The sequence below is a fragment of the Ruditapes philippinarum genome, unplaced genomic scaffold (genome assembly GCF_026571515.1).
Source record: "Ruditapes philippinarum isolate M1 unplaced genomic scaffold, ASM2657151v2 ctg5910_1_1_1_1, whole genome shotgun sequence".
Lineage (NCBI taxonomy): Eukaryota > Metazoa > Mollusca > Bivalvia > Venerida > Veneridae > Ruditapes > Ruditapes philippinarum.
In genome coordinates, this window is record NW_026860609.1 from 1 (window position 1) to 21,817 (window position 21,817).

The window sequence follows — 21,817 nt, forward strand, 5'->3', positions numbered from 1 at the left end:
TAATATAAATTTTTGCGTAAAATTCTATTGGCCGAGCCTGACTTTTCGCATGAAGGTTCATATTTAAGAAATTGTACTGCATTAATGTAATTTGTTAGAGACATGTCAAACCTATATGATTGTACTTGTATAACACTAAATTACTAGGAATGAGTATAAAGTTTTGCTTAACTTAAATTTGGATTCATTTAGGTCTCAACCCGGTACGGAATTAGACCCAGCCCATTGTAGTCTAGAAAGTAGTTCTTTTAAATTTTGAAATGGCCTATTTCAAGTCATCTTAATTGATACTGGTTATATTTTAAGTATATCTTTATTAATTGTGTACATAAAGTTTCATTTCTGAGCACTTTAAAGGTTGTTTTTGATGTATTTTTGCAGGATTTCATTTCTGGGTGGAAGGTTTCAGGAGGCACTATGCACAAGAATACACACCAGTTACTATTTGGAATATTCTATAGTGATTACAGAAATTAAAAGCTGCAGAAAAACTCCAAGGGCTAATGTATTATTTTTTTGTGCTAAATTTACTTGGACTGCATTGGTGTTTAAAGAAATGGTCATGAAGTTTCGGTACCGGATTTGCTTTGTCCAGAATTTAGCCTTAAATGTGATGGATTTACTATAGGATATATGGGTCGAAAATTCAGTGGGCCGTCTCCGTCAAGGACTCGGCCCAGTCAAATTTCGTACTATTTGTTCAATAGTAAATCAGTGTCTTCCATATGAAAAAATATCTTCGCAAGGGAGGATACCTTTCGCTGGTACTTTGATAGCTGATGTTGTGGCAACAAGTAGTCATCGATAAGCATACCCCAATAATAAGTTTTGTGTGCGTGTACTTTGGAAACGAAATAATTGTATACGAGAATGAATAAAAGAAAACGGTCTGAAAATATTTTATATCATGCATGTACATAATTTCAATTGTTTCGTGCGATTTTCCAATGCATACAACTTCTTCACACACGTCTTTGTCACTCAACGTACCTGATGTTTCTAATGTGGTAATATATTGGCAACGGCGCTTCATATTGGGAATCTTAATTAATTGTCATACATGTGATTGTAGTAAGGGTCATCTCGAATATATTTGTATGACAAAATGGTGCTCAGAAAATCAAATGTCTTAGATGTAGATAAAGTAAAAATTAAAGTATTTTTAAGTACATATAAATACGTTTAAAGAAGTTTTCCTTTTAAAGGATCCTGAGAAGTGTCAAAAAATTTAAACTTCAAATTTTTTACGTTTCAATTTTTAAAACTATTTTTTTTTAAAATTTTGTGAAGAGTCAAACGGCAAATTTTAAAACATCTACTGTCTGCATGACGTTATTAATCTAAGAAAATATTCAAATATGAGCTCTACTGTTAGATTTACACGTAATCCATCAATCACAATCTGAAGATTGATGGAAATGGAAGAAATATTGCTATTGTCTACAGATATATAATTATATAGAGGGTGTTCGTTGGCAAATTCCAGACGTGTAAAGTGTTCATTTTGTAAACTACTTTGAAAATGCGAACGTGAATGCCGAGCATTTTTTTTTAAATAAAAAGCAAAAATGTTTTACTTAGTCTAGCAATCTTCTACAAGAAGTCATGCATCTTTGTTCGAAATACACGCGCGACAAACTGCCGCTCCATTTCAAAATTGTGATATACGGAAAAACAAGCAAACAGCATATCCGAGATAGAGCGGAAGGCCATTGTAAGCATTGCTTATGTTTTTGTCTTGTAATTCAATTAAGTTGTATCTTTTTTTTTCGAAAAACATAAAAACAAAAAACACGAAGAATGTAGTTCCGAGAAGGATTGTTTAAGGCTTCCAATGATCTAAGCTGTTACAAAAGAAAATTATGTTAAACCCGGGAGAACTCCCCCACCACCTGACGAATTGAGCGACGATTTGTTGTAACCAAGAGCATATTTCAATGGAATCAAATGCTAAATTTTATAATGTTTATGTTGTAAATATGTCCATAATGTACATCAGTATCAATACATATAACTGATTCATGAATTCAATTTTTCTTATCGGGGTGACTGTTTTCTTTTGTTTACATTTTCTTTTGCCCCGTTGGAGCCTCTGTGAAAAAAAACTACATTGATATATACAAGGTGCGAAAAGAACTCAACCATTATATATCAGTCGAGTTTTTTTTCCAATATGAAGCAATGAAAAAACTGAATTGTTATATATCAATACAGTTTTCAAATGCTCATTGAAGTGTACTGAGTATAATGGGTTAGTATAAAAACAAAGGAAAATTTCCAAACCATGCGATAATTAACAGTACCCATTTATCTTGACACCTATTAGAATTACAACCTGTCAAGCATATAAAAACACATGTGTGAAAATTAAGAAATTGAGAAAAATGTGATGAAATGAAAAAATACAAGTAAATAACAGCCTGGTCATACATGTACATGTATATGAAATCACGGATTTATATTACATGTAATATAAATCCGTGATGAAATTCACTAAAGGATAAATTGTGATAATTAACATTATGCTATTGTTTCAGCAAATTCAGTTTTAGGTGATTATGAAATTTAAAATATTAAAAGTCCTATAATTTTGCTATTTTATTAATTTAATCAACTTCATATATTTTTCATCATGTCTTACTATAAAACAGTTGCATATGATGTATAATAATTGTACTTTGTTCAGATAATTCCGAACTTCTGAATTCCGGAAACTTTCTTATACCTAACTTTTTGGCTAGTCACACAGATGTTCGGTTTTCAGAAATTATACTGTATACAGAGCACGAACATGAACTTGGCAATACGGACAATTTATACTTGACCCTGTGACACTTAACAATTAATATGAGCAATGGTTCATTCCGTTTATATCCTTTAAACTGTATAATCGATTATTTTTTTCCAAAAAAAATAGTAACAGTGAATTTTCTTGAAAATTGAGGTTGGAGGAATTCAGCTGTATAAAGTTTAATAATAATAATAATAATAATAATAATTATTATTATTATTATTATTTTATTATTTTTATTATTATTATACATGTTGTTATACTGTTGAACAGAGCAGACATGGATTTTTAGCTCTGATGTTTTCTCTTAATATTTAGTGATATACTGGATTGATACTAATGAAAATTATATCTGTATGACCAGGAATTTATTTGGAAATAAGATTTGAAAATATTTTGTATCTGTGATTACTAAATATGGAGTTAAATGAGGATTTTAGTGAATAATTTTGGAAATTTATGTAGCATTTTGAATATACATTCACAGGAATTTCACACCTAACATTCCCTTCCATTAGCTATACAAACATTTGTGTAAGGAAACAAACTTAATCCTCTTAACTTCTTATATCATACTCTTTTAAAATATAATGGATGTCAACACCTCTACCTCTACAGACTGTGACAGCTTTAGTGGCTTCTCTGAATGTGATCTTTCTGCAGATTATACTGATTGCAATAATGGAAAACTTTTTTGATATGGTTGTTAGTGAAGTGGCAGATTGTGTGTCAATTAATTTTTATCACCAATCCACTAAAGACGAATTATTGGAGTTGTTACAACAGTTGTATCAATTTACACCAACAAAAGATGAAACTGGATTATCCACAACTATCTACATTACAGACAAAAAGGTTGTAATAACAGTTTATAATACCTTAACTATGCTAATCCAGGGACCAGGATGCAGAGTATGGAAAAATACCATTTTTCAGACCCTATCAACAAAGCTTAAAACATCAACAAAAGTAAATGAAACTGTAGATCAACAGAGCAAACCAAATTCACCATACACATTGAACCAATATATCCCTAAGCTGAAGAAAAAATCTAAGTCAAGTAACATATTAACAACTGTTTCTACCAAACTATTTGGCCCATCTCCAGACAAAGGACTTCTGAAAGTTGCTAAACAAATGAAGAAAGCAGAAAAGGTAGCTAAGAATGGAGGGCCACCTGTTGATAAAGATTATTTCAACAAATGTCTAAATGATGTACTGTCAAACAAATCAGAAACATATGGTTTTAAACCAGCCAGTCACTCAGCAACACCATTAAATCACCAATATAATAAAAAACCACAAGAAACACACATACAAAACAAATTGAGAGAAAAAGCAACCAAACACATAATGAGCATAGAAGTTAAAGAATGCTGTGATGGTTATCATGACAATGATCAAACACTAAGAAAAGAAATACTTGAACCAAATAACTCTTTTTCTGCAGAAAATGATGACAGTAAAATAGCTGACAGTAAAGTAATCACTACTAACTTATGTGAAAAAAATGATGTGAGCTCTCCTTGTTCTTTGACACTAGAAAATCCTCATAATCCAACACAGATAGGTGAAAATAAAAGAAATGAAAACAGAAATACTAAAACAGAAAAATGAAGAAATGAAAAATCAAATAAGAAGGCTTGAGAAAGAAAATACTCAGTTGAAGACAAAGTACAGCGAGCAAGGAAACAGACTTTCAAAGGCTTTAGACTCTGCTGAAAAAATAAAAGCAACCCTTGAAGATACCAGGAAAAAAGTTTCTGAACAGAGCAAACATATTCGTTCAATTTCATTAAAATCTGATACCTTGGAGCATAAACTGGCAGAGGCAAACGCAAAATGCTTGGTACAAAGTGAGGAAATTGACAACCTTAAGAAAATAAATAGTGTCGTGACAGAAGAAAACACAAAAGCTGACTATCAATAAATTTGCAATAAAAAGCCTTGAAAGTGATAAGGATAAAACACAATGTGAATGTTCAAAAGAAATTATGGATGATATGACTACCATCAAACAAAATATTTGCACCTTGATGAATATCCACAAGATAGCAGCATCATCAAATGATATTTCTTTGCTTAGTTCAGAAATGAGGAAACAGACAAAGAAAGTTAACTCTCAATCAGAATCAGCACCCAAAATATGAAAACACAGAACAACCAGGCAGAACTGTAAATAATGGTAGTTACCGCAATCCCATTGAAATAGACCTCAATGACAAAGAAGACACCTCAAAAAAAACTCAGTCTTTATTCTAGGGGACTCGGTTACAAAAGTATTGAGGACAGATAAAATGTCAAACATACAAAAATAAACTGATGTTAAGATAAAGTCTCAAGGAGGAGCCCATGTTAAGGATATCCATAGCAAAATGTCCCCCAATGCCAACCAGCCCCATATGAAGAATACTGATGTTTTTGTCATTCATGCTGGAATTAATAACATCTTGCATGGTGATCAGCCAGAGGAAATAAAGCAGCATTTGTATGACCTGACAGAACTTTTGAAACAAATCAACCCCACATGTTAAAATAATCATTTCTTCAATACTGCCTATGAAAACAGATAAAAAGTACTCGGAAAAGATATCAAATACAAATGAACTCTTAAGAAACCTCTGTAACGAAAACAGCATGACCTTTATTGACCATACAAATTCCTTTCTGAAAAATCAGCAGACAAATCAATCTCTTTATTCAAATGAAGTTCACCTAAATAGTCATGGCGCTGCAGTATTTGCAAAACTATTAAAAGCCACAATAAGAAAAATACTCAACATCAACCAAAGGAACACCCAAGGAAATTTTCGTCAAGCCAGCCACTCATACAGAACACCCACGGTACCAACACTACAAGAGACCAAACATCCCCTGGGGCTTTCAACACTTCCATCACCCACCTGGGGCATGGAACTTACCACCATGGATGTACAGATACCCACCCCTTCAAAGATAGAAAACAATCAGAGTGTCTTCTTACTAGAACAGCAAACAAATATGCACACAGTCCTTCCAGACAATAAAGAATCTTCAAATACCAATTATTTTAATATTGATAGTGTTAATTTTGAAAACAAATACAAAAATAATGATAAAACAGATAATAACACTATAGACCAAACCAGCCCTTCTAGCTTTAAAGAACCCAACTTTTTATCCAAACAAGGAATGAAATTTCTCCATCTTAATATACATTATCTGTATCCTAAAACTGGATGAATTAAAAATGTTGTTGCATACTCATTCTTATCTAGACATTATTGGACTTTGTGAAACATTTTTAAATGACAGCTCTCAGATAATGAATTCCAGTTTTAAAGGATATCAAATGTTCGAATGACAGGAAACAAATGGGGGTGGACTTATATTATTGTTAATGAAAATTTTTTCTTGTTTTCCGCGGAGTGATTTACAAAAAGAGAACATTAAAAGCCATCTGGCTTGAAATCAGGAACAATCAACAAAAAACGTTTATATTAGGATATATTTACAGACCCCCATCATCACCTGCAAACTGAACTTGGATTTAGAACAAATATTAGATAAATATATATTGAAAACAAGGAAATTATTTAACTGGAGATTCAACTATAATTATGATCCACTAACACTATCTACTAACAACACTTGTTGGAATAATATTACTAACAGTTTTTCAACTTAAAGCAGGTTGTTGAAGAAACCCACCAGAGTAAACTAAAACATCAAAGACCATAATAGATCACCTATATACAAATTTCCCTCATAATATTTCTGAAATTTACTATCCCTCAGTTGTCAATAAGTGATCATTTCCAATTTGTTTCACACGCAAAATTTCAAATACAATTATAAAAAAGTCTTTACATCAGATAATACAGTACCGAAATGTTAAAAAAATTGATGAAAAGATTTCTTGAATCTCTGGAACAACAACCTTGGTCATGGATAGAAATATTTGAAGATCAAAATGATGCCTTGGATTGTTTTTTCAACTCTTTATTTAGTCAGGTATTAAATGAACATGCCCCTCTAAAACGAAAACGTGTAAAACACACACATCTTCCAGACTGGTACAATCATGACATGATATTCTTCATGCCTTCTAAACAAAGAGATAAAGCTAAAAAATAAATAATAATGAAGATTATAAGTATTGGGAGAAACAAAGTTAAAAACCTGATTTCTAGTTCTAAAGAAAAGTTACTACTCAGAAACAATAAATAACAATAAAAACAATGCTAAAGAAATGTGGAAAATCTCAAACAATTATCAGGGAAATTCTTCTAATCACCAGACAAGTTATATTCAAGATGAAGAATGGAAATAAAATTACAGACCACTAAAAACACTGAAGTATTCAAATAAACTATTTCATTAATTTTTAAATCTGCTCCGCAAATTGTTCAAATTATTACAAAAGAGAAATATAAAACTATGAGTTTATTGAAATGCATTTCAAAAACGATTCTCCATTTACAATACCAGAAAATATTTTTGAAAATTCTAATCAAAAGAATTCCCATTAATCCTTGATTTCAAAAAAATCAACTGTGTCAGATGTATAGGACCTAAATTTCTTAAAAGATTCTAAAAAATTATTTCCAACAACCTTAGAAAAAATTTAATCTCATTAATAAATGAAATTTTCCTCCAAATTTAAAAAAGCAAAAGTTACACCTATACATAAGAAGGGCAACAAGAAGAAGTAACAAATTACAGACCAAAATTTCCAATACACCATCCTGTCAAAAAAATTCTCGAAAACATTTAGTGATCACCTAAATCATTTCTTGAAGCTAACCTCTTTTTCAAACCAAATCAATCTGGCCCTTTGCACAAATATTCATGGAAACTGCCTAACTTCAAATTTTGAACGGGTTAAAAACAAAAAGAAGAGAAACTTAAGGACAAAATTTTTGCCTCAAAACATTTTTCTTAATCAACAGAATTTTATTAAAAAAAATAAAAAATTTTTAAAATGATAAAAATTTAATTTTTTGGTTTTAGATATATTTAGTAACGTTTACAACAATAGTGTGTCAGGAAAAAATCTAATCTCAAGATGTTTAATCGGTGCCCCCAAGGCTCATTTTTTAAAGGGCCCTTTTTCTTTTTATTTTTTCATAAATGACAGCCTTTTCACTTTTCAATTTCCCTTTTAAAAATGTTTCTGGGATGACACTTCCCTTACGTATTTGGGCAAACATCAACAATCTGTTAAATTTTAGCTGACCTTGACTCTATCAAAAAATGGGGTACCAGAAATTCAATGATTCCAAATGCCAAAAAACCAAAGCAATGATTATTTCCCCTTCACATAATATCCACAATATCATTAATAATTCTAGTGATTTCAACATCACTCTGCAAGTGAAAGCATTCAATTCTCAGAAACAGAAAAATTTTAGGGTCCATGTTGATCATACACTTAATTGGAAAACACATGTCAAGATGACGCTGAATAAATGCAATTCCTTACTATATTACTTCTGAGAATTAAACCATTTCTAAAATCTTCAAGTTAGGAAAATGTTCTTTAATGCATACATTCTCCTCATTTAGACTATTGTCTGCACTATTTGGGGTAATTGCAGTAAGGAACTCTTAAACGACATGTATAAATTTCAAAAACGTGCAGCAAGAATAATACTTGATTAAAGATTTTTTGATGCGCCTACTGATGAGTTATTATTTTCTGAATTGAAACTGGATGAAAATTCTCTGATAGAGTGAATTATAAAAAGGCCATTTTAGTACAAGTCCCTAAACAATCTTCTCCCTGATTATATGCAAAATCTTTTTACAAATACAGAAAATAAATCATTAAGATCATATGAACAAAAACTTCTTTTAGTCCCCAAACCAAGAATTGAATTCTGCAGAAAATCCCTATCATATTCAGGCTCAAAATTTTGGAACTCCCTCCCTTTAAACATAAGAAATTCTTCCAACTTACAAACATTCAAAACAAATTATCTTAAATGGTGGTTCTCTTGGTGGGCACCAAATAATCTAGCTATGTTTTAATATCACATATATACATGTAGCTCATAAAATGTACAATTTCATACTTTCAAAATGTTTGTATTCATTTTTCTTATTGCATTTTTTCAATTACTCATCTTTTCTTTGTTGTATAACTTGTATACATTAAGTTTTCTTTCTTTGTTTATATAAATCTTTGTTTGTAACTGTATATATGTACATTTTTGATAGAGGCTCATAGGGAAGACTGGGCTTGCCTAACTATGTTGCCTCTTTAAATAAAGTCTTTATTATTATTATTAGTAGTAGTAGTAGTAGTAGTAGTAGTAGTAGTACGTAGTAGTGTTAGTATATAGTAGTAGTAGTAGTAGTAGTAGTAGTAGTAGTAGTAGTAGTAGTAGTAGTAGTAGTAGTAGTAGTACTAGTAGTAGTAGTAGTATTATAGAAATAATACCTTTATTTTGAGAAGTGATATATTAAGGTATTAGGACCCTAATTGGGCACTATCAGGAACTAAAAATGACATCATAAGTCAGATGTATACCTTAAAGTACACCTGTATGCAAAATTTAAACAAAGTTTACCGTACGGAAATCAAGTTATGGCCACTTTTCTGAAACTTCAAGCTAGGATGTTATGAGGGCCTTTTTTTAGAAAGTAGGAACCTTTAAATAATTTGCAATAACATTCTATATGAAAAATGTTTTCCCATTAATTTTGGTAAGAAACAAAAAGTACCATTCAGCTAACAATCCAAATAAGCAAAATTATGGTTTCTACTTAAAATTTATGAAATCTGTATAAAAAATGTTACCCTACCCCACCCATTTTTACCACGTGTCTGGCCATTTTTCTTACTTAGGGAGCCTAATTTAAAAGATTCTTTTAAATTTTACCCAAATGAGTGCCTGTTTTCAAAGTTTCCCTAAATTTTTAAAAAAAGTATATTGGTTGATCTTGTAAAATATGAAATACTTTTACCGTCTAGTTTTGATTATATTACACTTTGAAAATATCAGGTACCATATTTATTACTAGATTTAGCATAATTTAGCCAATAAATACCTATATAAATTAAAAAATCAAAATTAAACACTTTTTTCTTTCCAAATGGGACATGAGAGATACATAAATAATGTTAAAAGAAAAAAAGAAAGAAAAAAAAAGTTGGCCCTTCTGGGGATTGAACCCATGGCCCTCATTTTCAATGTAGTTAACAGTAGTTCTAGCCTATTTGAATACTCTTCAAAGCGGAGGTAATGCATTAGGGTGCTAATACCTTAAGAGTGCATAATAAACATACAACTTATTGCCAATATGACCTTGTATACATCTGGGACATAAGATGTTGTGTCCCAGTATACATATATAAACAGAAAATAGAAATAACAATAAACAGCAATATTCAATTCAAATGATATATACATTTTTGATGTAAATCTGGAACTTAAAATTGTTTGATTGACATACTTTATGCCATTTTTATGCCCATTTTGAAAAATCTCTGGTGCCTTTTATGAAAAAAATGTTTCAATAAACGATAATAATCCTTTAAGGGGAGATCACTGTAAAGTTGACCGAAAAGTTGCGATTGACAAACAAGGAAAGTAACTTTTTGTTATTTTTCAGTGTATATATATTGATATCTAAGATAACGAGGTAAATATATATTTGATCTTTTAGTTTGATAACTGTCCACAACATCAACCGAATTCGTTTTCAATTTAGTACTTACTTAGTTACTACTTTCGCTTTTGTCTTGATATACATGTATATTACATTTTTGCTTTATACATGAGTAATGTAAATTATTATTTTGTCTTCAAATGTACTATTTGTGGATTATATTCAGTATTAAATGTGATAAACGTTTCATTTGTATACACACATTTAATCTTTCTCTTTTTTTTTTAATAATTTCTATATACATATTTCAGTATACCGTCATGACTGGATGAGATATATGCTATAGAATTAAACTAAAATGGAATGTGCACGTTATCGTATTACATGTATGCTTAATTTATGCCGACATGTGACACAGATCAGCGTAAAAAAATACATGTTAAAATGGAAACATTTTTATGATAATTTTTAAAAAATGACTTTAAGTTACGTAGGGAAAGTTTAATATTTGTTTTTGTTTTGATTTTTGTATGTTTTTGTCATATGTATAAAAAAAAATGCGCTCCGCACAATTTATTTATGATATAACATTAATTTTTGAATGTAAGGTATGCGCATATTAAAGTATAATTATATGTTAAATTTATGCCTACATGTGATAAAATAAATACTGCATATTCATAATATTGTACATGTTAAGTGCTAGGGGCGTGGACGGTAACTTGCACTTTCCATTACCGTCCATGAACAGGCTCAATGAAACCGAGGCCTGCAACTTTTCAATTTATCGTGTTGGGCTTTTCTTTAGGGATTCTGTATGTTCTCTATTGCCTTATTTTCAATTTGTTCATATTAAAACCTTATATCAAGTTGATTAATGTTCATATTGTTATTTAATTAACATCTTGTTCGCTCTTCAAAGTGATATCTATGTTCAATTACGAAGTCGCACTAAATAACAATTCTTTCTCCTCATGCTTTAATATATTGACGCTCAAAATCTTTTTTTGAAAATAAACTTTACTGAACAAACTCTCGAGTAAAGAGAGAAAATATTACATAATAGATTTATACTATTTGTACGACAGGTTATTTATACCAAGTTAATGTTATGTCATCAAAATATTTTTAATAGCCTATTCATGATATTTTTTATTATCCCCATCGCATTCAAATTTGTGAGTGAATGTATTAAATTCTGCCGCAGATTAGGAATTGATGATCTTACAACCTGTAATAAACTTATTCAGGCTCCAAAATTCCTGTAGGTGTATTTCAATACTCTACTCAATCCGCTCCTCTTTTAAATTGGAAAAACATTTAAAGTTCATCATAACATATTTCTTCCCCTTTGATTTCTATGCAATGCAGATGGTGCAAAACACATTATCTTTAACATTGGTGGTTTCTCTGGATGCGGCACCAAATATCTAAGCTATGTTAATATCACATTTATAGCTCAATAGTCTAATTTTGTGGATAAGATAACATCATTTAAAATGTGTTATCTAACATATTATCAGTACTTTCAATGTGTTCATGGTAATATTTTCTCATTTTTCAATCGTAGTTAATATTTGAATTCTCTATATATGTGTATATTCTAGAATTACTGTTAGCTTGATTTGTTCTTTTACAATGTTTATGCAATTTGTTTGTTTAATTATATTATCAGTATAGCGTAATACTAGTATGTAAGTGCATATCTTTCTTTCGTTGTGGTTTGCTGAATTTAAGATATATTGCGTAAAGGTTGCGTGTAAATTGGTGTATTCAATATTGTATAATCTTTCTTTTGAATATGCTTTATTTATTTTGTTATACCATTCTCTATTAGGATAGAGCTGTCTTCTATCAGAAGCGTACAGTATCTTTTTTTCTGAGGAATATTCATATTATGCACTGATAACTCACCTAGCTTTTGACTCGTCTTCTTTATAATTACACAATGTCGATTATGAATAATTTTAATTGAGTCTATTAAAAGTTTAGTATGTTAAGTAGATAGATAAAGTTGACTTAGTTCAGGTTCGCTGTAGCTTCCGATTATTGATATTGTTTTGTTAAAATATAGACATAATAAATAGAAGATCCAATGATGTTTAGTATGTACGTATTTCTCAGCTATAGTTATGTATTAGCTACTAGTTGATGTAGTTTGTTAATGTAGATGCAAAGACTTTATGAGCTTTAGTTACAGTTTTTCATGCTTTTTTGATGTTTTTGTACTTTGAGTTCCACGGTTATCGGTATCTTTTCGCTAATTTGAGTATTAAGTACGTTACTGGCGAAGTGTACTATACATCTTAATTTATTTTCGTTGGAATGGTTTGGGTATACTATTATCTTCATGGATCAGACCTCTGGACTCTTAAGACTAATGGAATTTATTGGGCAATGACGCATCGGTCAGGGATAACATAATGATCAGATAGATGAAATAGAATTGAATAATATGAGATCGAGCATCGTTTCGTTCAATTTTAGCGGTTTTTCAGACTCAGATCTATTAGAATGGGCGTGTTATGATACACCTGTATTCAATATGTACTTGTGATTATTCTCTTTAAAGTTTAACTCTCTCTCTTTTCTGTCTCCGGAGGTAATTAATCACACTTTATGCTCTGGATCTTTCCTATTTTCCTCGTAAGAAATCATAATCTGGAGCTTTCCATTGTACACGGGGTGTGGCTCGTTTATAGGGAGGGCCCTTTATTACATACTAGCAGAAAAACGCTTCGGGTATTTTAACCAAATTTTCGAAATATTCAAATTGAATTCTCTCCAATGTGCTCTCTTTTTTAATACAGTACTCTATCTCTAATGGGAACATATGTTTACTTTCCGCGTTTTATATATATTCAAATAACATACTGTTTGTGAGCTGCTTGTTATATATGCAAAAATCATAACATAAAGTCAGTTTATCTGAGGTATGAACCTTCATTCACCAAGAACTTAACAGATGCAACCTAGATGAAGCACCACAAGGATCAAATTTCTTTACTGGTCTTTCTCTTACTTGAATCCTACAACAATGACATTTCAATTTGATAGAAGATTCTTGTGTTTCTATAAATGTAAACTGGTATTCTACTCCGTCCCACTCACTCGCCAAATTTATTTTACCAGATCGTGCTCAGAGTGTGCCATTATTATAAAAACACATAATAATGTAGTCGACACAAATTCATTAATTTGGCTGATTTTTCTCATTTGTGAAAATCTTATTTCTTTGACGTTTCTCTGAAATTAGACCTGGCTGGATGCTTACTTTATTCTATTGGATATTACTCAACTCGCTCTTTTTCCTCCTACTATAATCTTTTCTCTTAAAAGATCTCAGTATAGGAGATAAGTGGAGCAGATCTTGTCGTTAAAAGTGATGATCAAGGCATGAATGTCTTTACTCGTACCGTCTAGTTTTGATTATATACACTTTTGAACAGGTACCATATTTTATTACTAGATAGCATAATTTAGAAATAATATTATTATATGATAAAAATCTATAAATTTATCATATAGTACCCATTTATATCTTCTTCTGTACCAAAATGGTGAGATTGGATCTAGAAGATATCATCATACACCTAATGGGTTTAAAAGAGAAAAAAATGAAAATATGATCGGAGTTATCTAGAAAGTTTGACTTTGTTGTACAGCCCTTATCGCATGGGAATTTAGATACTCTTTGGATTGGGCCGCTCTATCTCTATCGTGACCTCTCCTTCATACAAAGCTTAACACTACACAGGTTTAGTGATTTTGAGGACACTAATCTTAGAGTTCAGTGGTTGATTCTACAAGGCCAATTCAAGTAATATCATTATAACTGGTTGATTTCTAATAAACGAACTACTTGACGATATTCATCACAGCGCTCGGACTTAAGCAGAGGTACAAATAAGACTGAAAGCACCTTTGAGAGTGTCAGATCACATTCTCATCTATTTACCTCTCTCAATGCAAAACGAAGGATCGCCAACCTTCAACTATTTCAAGCATACAACTTAAAGTTCACTTAAATCTTATTGCTCCTCTTCAGTTTGATACATTTGGGAAAATACACTAACAGTCGGTTTATTGCTTCCAGTTCTCATAATTATTTTATATACTCATATATAACATGAGAGTAAGTTAACTCTATGTTATTGAACTCATAAAACCAAGTCCGTATAAATCATGTACTTCTCGCTCTAATAGTTTTTTTCAAATGTTATACTTATTTAAGACAATATCTTTTGGAGATGTGAGCGTTAATTTCATGCGCGATATCTACTGTTGACTTATCTGACAAATGTGTTATTGATGAACTATTATTCAGCTTCTATACTCGTCAGAGTAGGTATAACTTTAGCTCATAGTGTTGTATATACAAACATAGGGCTGACTGGAGTAAGCATCTTTATGTGGAAAACATAATGTGATCAATTATAAAAATATGCGCATAAATATAATCCATTGTATATTCGGGTGTCATACTGTATAAAGGATTTGGATCCGAAACATCTTGATGGTATGCGATTCGTGCCAAAACAAGGGGCTAAAAACGATAATAAAACTAAATTTCTTGTTACCTTATTTCGTGGTGGTAACTATACAAGTTTGATTATATAGTCATAATCTCTAAAGCTACTCCACGAAAGTATAGACGATAGACGTAGGTACATTACAGAAATGCTGAAACGCTGACAATTACCTATTTGTTAGAGTATTTCTGATACTAGACTCGCTCAAATTTACATGGAATCTACATTCGTTTCCAAATAAATTTCCAGGATATTTACGGATTAATTGCTAAAGTTAGTATTTACGTTAGTTACATTACTTTCACGCTTTCGCTCCATTTAGAATATACCTATGCTGCATATATTATACATCTTTTTGTCCAATAATTCATCTATGGATCACTAGATCTATTTGCGTTAGAGTACTTGTCTATGGTTTGTCTTTTTAAGATCAATTCTTCATATAAAAACCATCAAATGGCTATTGTCTCAACTAATTTCGTTGAAGTACTTCGTATCTCCGCAGTATTATAGCGTGACTCGCGCTCTCTAGTTAACACAATAATAAATAGTGACATCTTTTTAGAAGATGAACGTGTTTAAATGCTGATTTTCTTTTTAACAATTCATTTTCGTGATCAAACCATTTAAACGGAAAATCCCTACAACATTTTTCTCACTGATTGAGACGTAAAGATGCTTTTTCATTCGTCCATTGTGAGTAATTTGGTGAATATCATAGTTTTTGAATACGGTCAATTCGATCCAGACAGTTAGAATTCAAATTAGATAATGTGACTGCAACGTTATTTCTGATGGATACATCATAGGATAGTCAGGTGTCTGACTCTCCCGATGGCCTTGACAATAGCTGAGATTTCACATAGATCAGAGAAGGTCTGTCTTACAAATAATAACAGTAGTTTTCAAAAATTGATAACTATCTCTTTTTTTATTGTACAGATTCATAATATCTTTTGTCTTTCTTATACTTCTAGAATATCCAATTTGCAAACGTTGAGGGAAGAAGAGTTAGGACCAAGTGTTCCATCTCAATTCACATGTTTTTTCTCTGAACGCGGGTTTGGCATTTGTAATACTGTACACTTAGAGGAAAAAAATTACCGTCCTGATTGCATCTCTGGGTTTTCACCATGATAACATATTATATCAGGGTGAGTGAAAAACAAGTGTGTCGAACTTTTGATTAGGCGGGAGAATCATAGTTATTATAGGTATGAATATTTATAACATCTTTTATTATACGAAATATAGCCCTATTTAAATAGATCCGCTTATTCAGTAAATGGATTTGTGCCCCACTCGTTGTAATGCTGTCAACGGCTCCGTACATCAGCTTATCTTCTTGTATTATTTCTTTACTGAAGGCAGCTCTGGAAAAGAGGCTCCGAGCAGTATTTTGCGACATTCAGCAAAATGCTTTTGATAGGGTTTTGGCTATAGCCTCTTTAATTAAATTGAGGAAGATTTCGTGTATTAAAGGAAATCTTATAGTTGGTTCTCCTCTTATCTGTCGAACAGAAAACAAAGGGTCGTGTGTCCAGGTGCTCATCAAGGTGTTGGAATTTATCAGAGCAGGTGTATCTCAAGGGGTCCATCTTGGGTCCCTTATTTCTTCATTTTTATCAATGATATTGTTGCCGACATTAAAGCTAATATACGCCTGATTCGCTGATGATACCAGTCTTTATATTACAGTAAAAGGTCAAGTTAAGTGCAACCGAAACTTGAACGCTGACTTACAATATCAGATGGCCACAAAGTGGCTAGTGAAATTCAACACTAAGAAAACAGTATCTCTAATCATGTCTCGTAAACCAAACCCCACACCATTCTCGCGTATTTATGAACAATGTTGAAATTCGGAGATATTTAGCCACAAACATTTAGGTTCTTATTTTTAGCAATAATTTGAAATAGAATACTCATATTTGATTTATGTACTTGGAAAGGCTTATCACCGTATAAATATAATGCGGAAGCTTAAGGTTACTCTTGACCGACAATCGATACAAATTATATACATTTCATTTATTCGGCCAATATTAGAATATGGTGATAATTGTACACTCGAGCAAAAAAATGCACTTGAAAATGTCCAGTATGAGGCTGCCCGTATTGTTACAGTTGCAACTAAACTAGTCTCTTTGCAAAAGTTTCTAGATGAAGTTGGTTAGGACACTTCAGAATCCAGACGTCAGAAACATAAGCTACTCCTTTTCTACAAGATGAAGTCTAACCTAACGCCATCTTATCTTTCAGATTTATGTCCGCCATTAGTTGATAACGAAAATTATCTCCTCTGTAACCGTGAAGATCTTAGAACACCAAGAGCTAGAGCATCGCTGTACTATAACTTATTTCTCCCTACAACAAGAGCTTTTAATGAACTTCCTTTATCTCTTAGAAATGCACCAACAGTTTCAACTTTTAAGAAAGAATTGTTTAAACAAACAAAAACTGTACCGCAATACTTTTACTTTGGAAAACGTAAAAATCAAAGTATTCAGACCCGTATTCGTACAAATTGTAGCTTACTTGCAGATGAATGACCTATTTTCCAAGAAATATCACCCAGTCACCTCTTTGTATCTGTGGATTAGGCGAAACAGCCTCTTACTTCTTCTTGCATTGTAGATCAGACCGTCCTTGATAAATGTTATCAATACTTATTGTATTGTTTCACTTAAATCATTATTTCAGGAAACACATCTTTATGAGCTGGAGAGAATGAATGTATATTCAATGCTGTTCACACTTATATTGAAAAGTCTAAACGTTTTGACTGATCTGAAAAGGTCCACCATCTTTATGAATGTGTCATTCTGCAGTCCGCCCAATTCTATAGCTTCACACTTCTTTATATCTTTAAATTTTCTCATATTTTCTTCTTTAATCGGATTTCTTTCCTAATTTAAACTTCTTAACACTTCTGCATGTTTTTCCTTCGATTTTTTTGTTTGTTTTGTTCTAATTTTGTTTTATTTTCCTATAATAATATTAACATATTTTATCTTGGATGGTTGTACCATTCTATCAAATCATCTGTGTCGCCAAAATCTGTACCGATGTCTAGCTAGAAGTGGAGAGAATTACAATAAGCTTTGAGCTTCCAGTTCAATTCACTTTATCATGATTTTGTATAAATTTTGTGTTTGATGTGTAATATTGTAACTTAATGAAAAAAATAAATATATTTCAACCAAATATTTTTTCTCTCGTGTATTGGAATAGAAAATGACCAGTCAACATTTAACATTATCAAATAAAGAGTGTTTGTAAAAGCTATAAGCACAGGGGTGAAATATAAGGTATAGACCATAACAATTCTTTTTCCGTGTAGGTTGCAACTGGTCTCCTATGTAAGTTAAAGGGATATAATAAAGTATTTCCTGATAAACATATGTGAACCGAGGAGTTTAGGCTGCCATATCGTCTGTACACGTTACCGTGATTCCCCACCGTGTATCAGAGAAATAAAAAAATGTCTTTATTGTTTTAATATTTGATATTTGAACCTATCAGAGATGTTTGTCATCAATTAACACGGGTATACATGTATAAGAGTAGGCTTGTTTTTTATCTGTTTCAGATACCTAAAATGGACTTGAGGTACCCTATTAATAAATATGGGAAGATTCTCGTTTGGATTTGCTCTCAGACGAGTCCACTTGGTTTTAATGATCTTTCAGCGGAAGAGAAAAAGGGAAGTAAGATACTGATGACAGAAGAAGCCACTGGTTGCAAACGAGACATTGATTTGAAACAAATCAGAAATTTTTTCGACAAGGAAGGGAACTTTGATACACAAATTGAAGTTAAACAGCAAATAAGAGCATCATTTGAAGAGTTCAAATCTGAGTTGAAAAAACTAGACAAAGAACAGCCAAAACCCAAACGTGAGCTGGAAAACCTAGGCGAAGAAGCGCCGCTTGAGTACCAATGTTTTGTTTTTGTCTTTTTGACATACAGTAAGCCTCAACATGTAGGGGAATACAGTGAAGAGTTGCTGCATTTCGACCACAGATCTATGGCAGAAGGGCTTGTCCCACAGGCAAAAATCATCGATGAAGTGAAAAATCTAGATGTAACAAAAGGGAAGCCAAAAATCTTTCTTATCCAAGCGGATGATTTAAGTCTTCTTAAAGATAAGGTGACATATTTAGCCATACCGGATTATGAGACACCAAAAGTCATTAAAATACCAACAGATGCTGATCAGCTCATCATAAAATCCACTATTCCTCAGAGAATTGCCAACAAACATGATGCTGCTACACCATCGTTTTTGATTCAAGCATTTTTGGAAGCAATGAAAAATAAAAAAGAAAAGGAAGATCTTTTCACGTTGACGACAACTATTAACAGACACGTTGCACGCCGTATTACTGAATCTAAAGACAAGAGGGCAGCTGATATGCATGTTCCTTTGGTTACATCTACACTCACAAAATTATTGTTTCTATAAGCTAATACTGCCCCTGAAGATATTAGACGGCAAGTTTACAAAGCTGGCTGACTAAATTCAAGCAAACATTTGTTTTGAAATACCGTTGTTCGGGAGCGAATCAACTTGTTAGCTTCTTTGAGTTTATCAGAACAATTCACATGAAGAAATTCATGAATAATTGACATCAACTAAGTACCATAACTCTGTGGGGTAAAAAGATAACTTTATTTCTTTCACAGATGAATTAAACAATAGTTTACTCCATCATCTGTCCATTTTGTCTCTTCAAACCTCCTTATTGTTTTTTTTTATCCGTACATATACATTTGTCATTTTTGCATTAATTATTTCCGTAAAAATTCTCACTATTTTTCACAATGTTTCCTAGGGGTTATTTTGTTATCAGAAATATACATGTACAGGTTATATATAATAGGCTTATTCAATATTAAACGTTTCATCAATATATAAACTAGAGATGTAATAAATTTTAAACAGAAACAATTTTTCAGTAAATTTGTAATAAATTTTAAACAGAACTTTTTCAGTACAGTTTTATAACTTATAACAAGCAAATCACTTGATTTGAGCTTCTTTGTAATGTATGTTAGGATTTAACTGGGATTGAAGCATGTTTGTGCACAAATTAACAAACTCTTAGATTTCTGTTAGATCAGAATTAATCATTACTTAAATTTCAACTCTGATTTATTAGGTAACACTGATTATGAGATATAATAATTAATAAAAGAGTGTTCGATTCGAGAAAGGGTTAATAAGCTTATAGTTTCCTTAAAATAAAATAAATTCTGTCAACTAAACTAATTAATAAAAAATGGGTCAAAGACAGAAAAGGCCGGGTTGTATTTGTATACCAAATATCATGATGCTGTGATGTTACGAAAGAAATTTATCACTGATCATTAATGTCGAAAATTTAACTTAGTCAGCAACAGACCTGAAACCGATTCCCACATTATGGGACCACGTGTCAATGCTGTATGCAAAATATCAAAAGGCTGTGATAAGTAATTGCTGAGAAAACAGTTTACTGTTATGAAAATTTCCTATCAAGGACCATAAATGTCGAAATTTAACTAAGTCAGTAAACAGGAAGTGGATAAGCAACAGATCTGAAATCGGATCCCACGGTATTGGACCACATGTAAATGCTGCATGCCAAATATCAAGAGGCTGTGATCAGAAGTTGCTGAGAAAACTGTTACGAAAATTTCCTACCATTGTCCATGTAGTTGCTGAGAAAACTGTTATGAAAATTTCCTACCATAGACCATAATGTCGAAAATTTAACTAACAGGAAGTGGACGAGTGACAGACCTGAAACCGAATCCCACAATATGGGACCATGTGTCAATGCTGTATGCCAAATATCAAGAGAATGTAATAAGTAGTTGCTGAGAAAATTGTTAAGAAAATTTCCTACCATTGACCATTTATGTCGGAAATTTAACTAAGTTGATAAAAAGAAAGTGGATGAGCGACTGACCTGAAATCGAATCCCACGGTATAGGACTACGTGTCAATGATGTATGTCAAATATCAAGAGGCTGTGATTAGTAGTTGCTGAGAAAATTGTTACGAAAATGTTCTACCATTGCCCATTAATGTCGAAAATTTAACTAAATCGATAAACAGTAAGTGGATAAGCGACAAACCTGAAATCGAATCACACGATATAGGACCATGTGTCAATGCGCATGCCAAATATCAAAAGGTTGTGATAAGTAGTTGCTGAGAAAACTGTTACGAAAATTTTCTACCATTGTCCATGTACTTGCTGCGAAAACTGTTATGAAAATTTCCTACCATTGACCATATTAATGTCGAAAATTTAACTAAGTCGATAAACAGGAAGTGGATGAGTGACAGACCTGAAACCGAATCCCACAATATGGGACCATGTGTCAATGCGTATACCAAATATCAAGAGGCTGTGATAAGTAGTTGCTGAGAAAACTGGTACGAAATTTCCTACCGTTGACCATTAATGTCGAAAATTTAACTAAGTCGATATACAGGAAGTGGATGAGTGACAGACCTGAAACCGAATCCCACAGTATGGGCCACGTGTCACTGCTGAATACCAAATATAAAGAGGCTGTGATAAGTAGTTGCTGAGAAAACTGTTACGAAAAGTTTTTCTACGCCCTGCCACCGCCGCCCGCCGCCCGACATTCACCATACTATAACCCGGGTTCGCACCAGTGCAACCCGGCCAAAAATATACATGAATCTGTGTTGGTATTTTATACATATGCCCTCACTCCTTAATTTGTCAGTAATCAAATTGCCTTAAAAGCTTTTTTCATTCAGTCAGTCAGTGGAGCAAAAAAATGTTAACTTTTCTGTAATTGAGTTAAGTCTTAATACAAAATTGCACGAGCTGAAATGTGTATTGTGGTTATACGTTGGCAACGACTACATCAT

The 21,817-nt window shown here is 32.0% G+C and overlaps 1 protein-coding gene across 1 annotated transcript; it reads left to right on the forward strand.

The window, feature by feature from the left end:
• The first annotated feature begins 10,331 nt into the window (after positions 1-10,331).
• On the forward strand, positions 10,332-20,138 carry LOC132712766 (uncharacterized). Its single transcript, XM_060695197.1, has 2 exons — positions 10,332-10,420; positions 18,512-20,138. Exon 2 carries the CDS (start codon positions 18,521-18,523, stop codon positions 19,385-19,387), a length of 867 nt encoding a protein of 288 aa, XP_060551180.1. The 5' UTR covers positions 10,332-10,420; positions 18,512-18,520; the 3' UTR covers positions 19,388-20,138.
• Positions 20,139-21,817: the final 1,679 nt, after the last annotated feature.

Excerpts from the sequence above, each read along its gene's own strand:
- LOC132712766 (XM_060695197.1), top strand. The coding sequence starts at position 18,521 with ATGGACTTGAGGTACCCTATTAATAAATATGGGAAGATTCTCGTTTGG.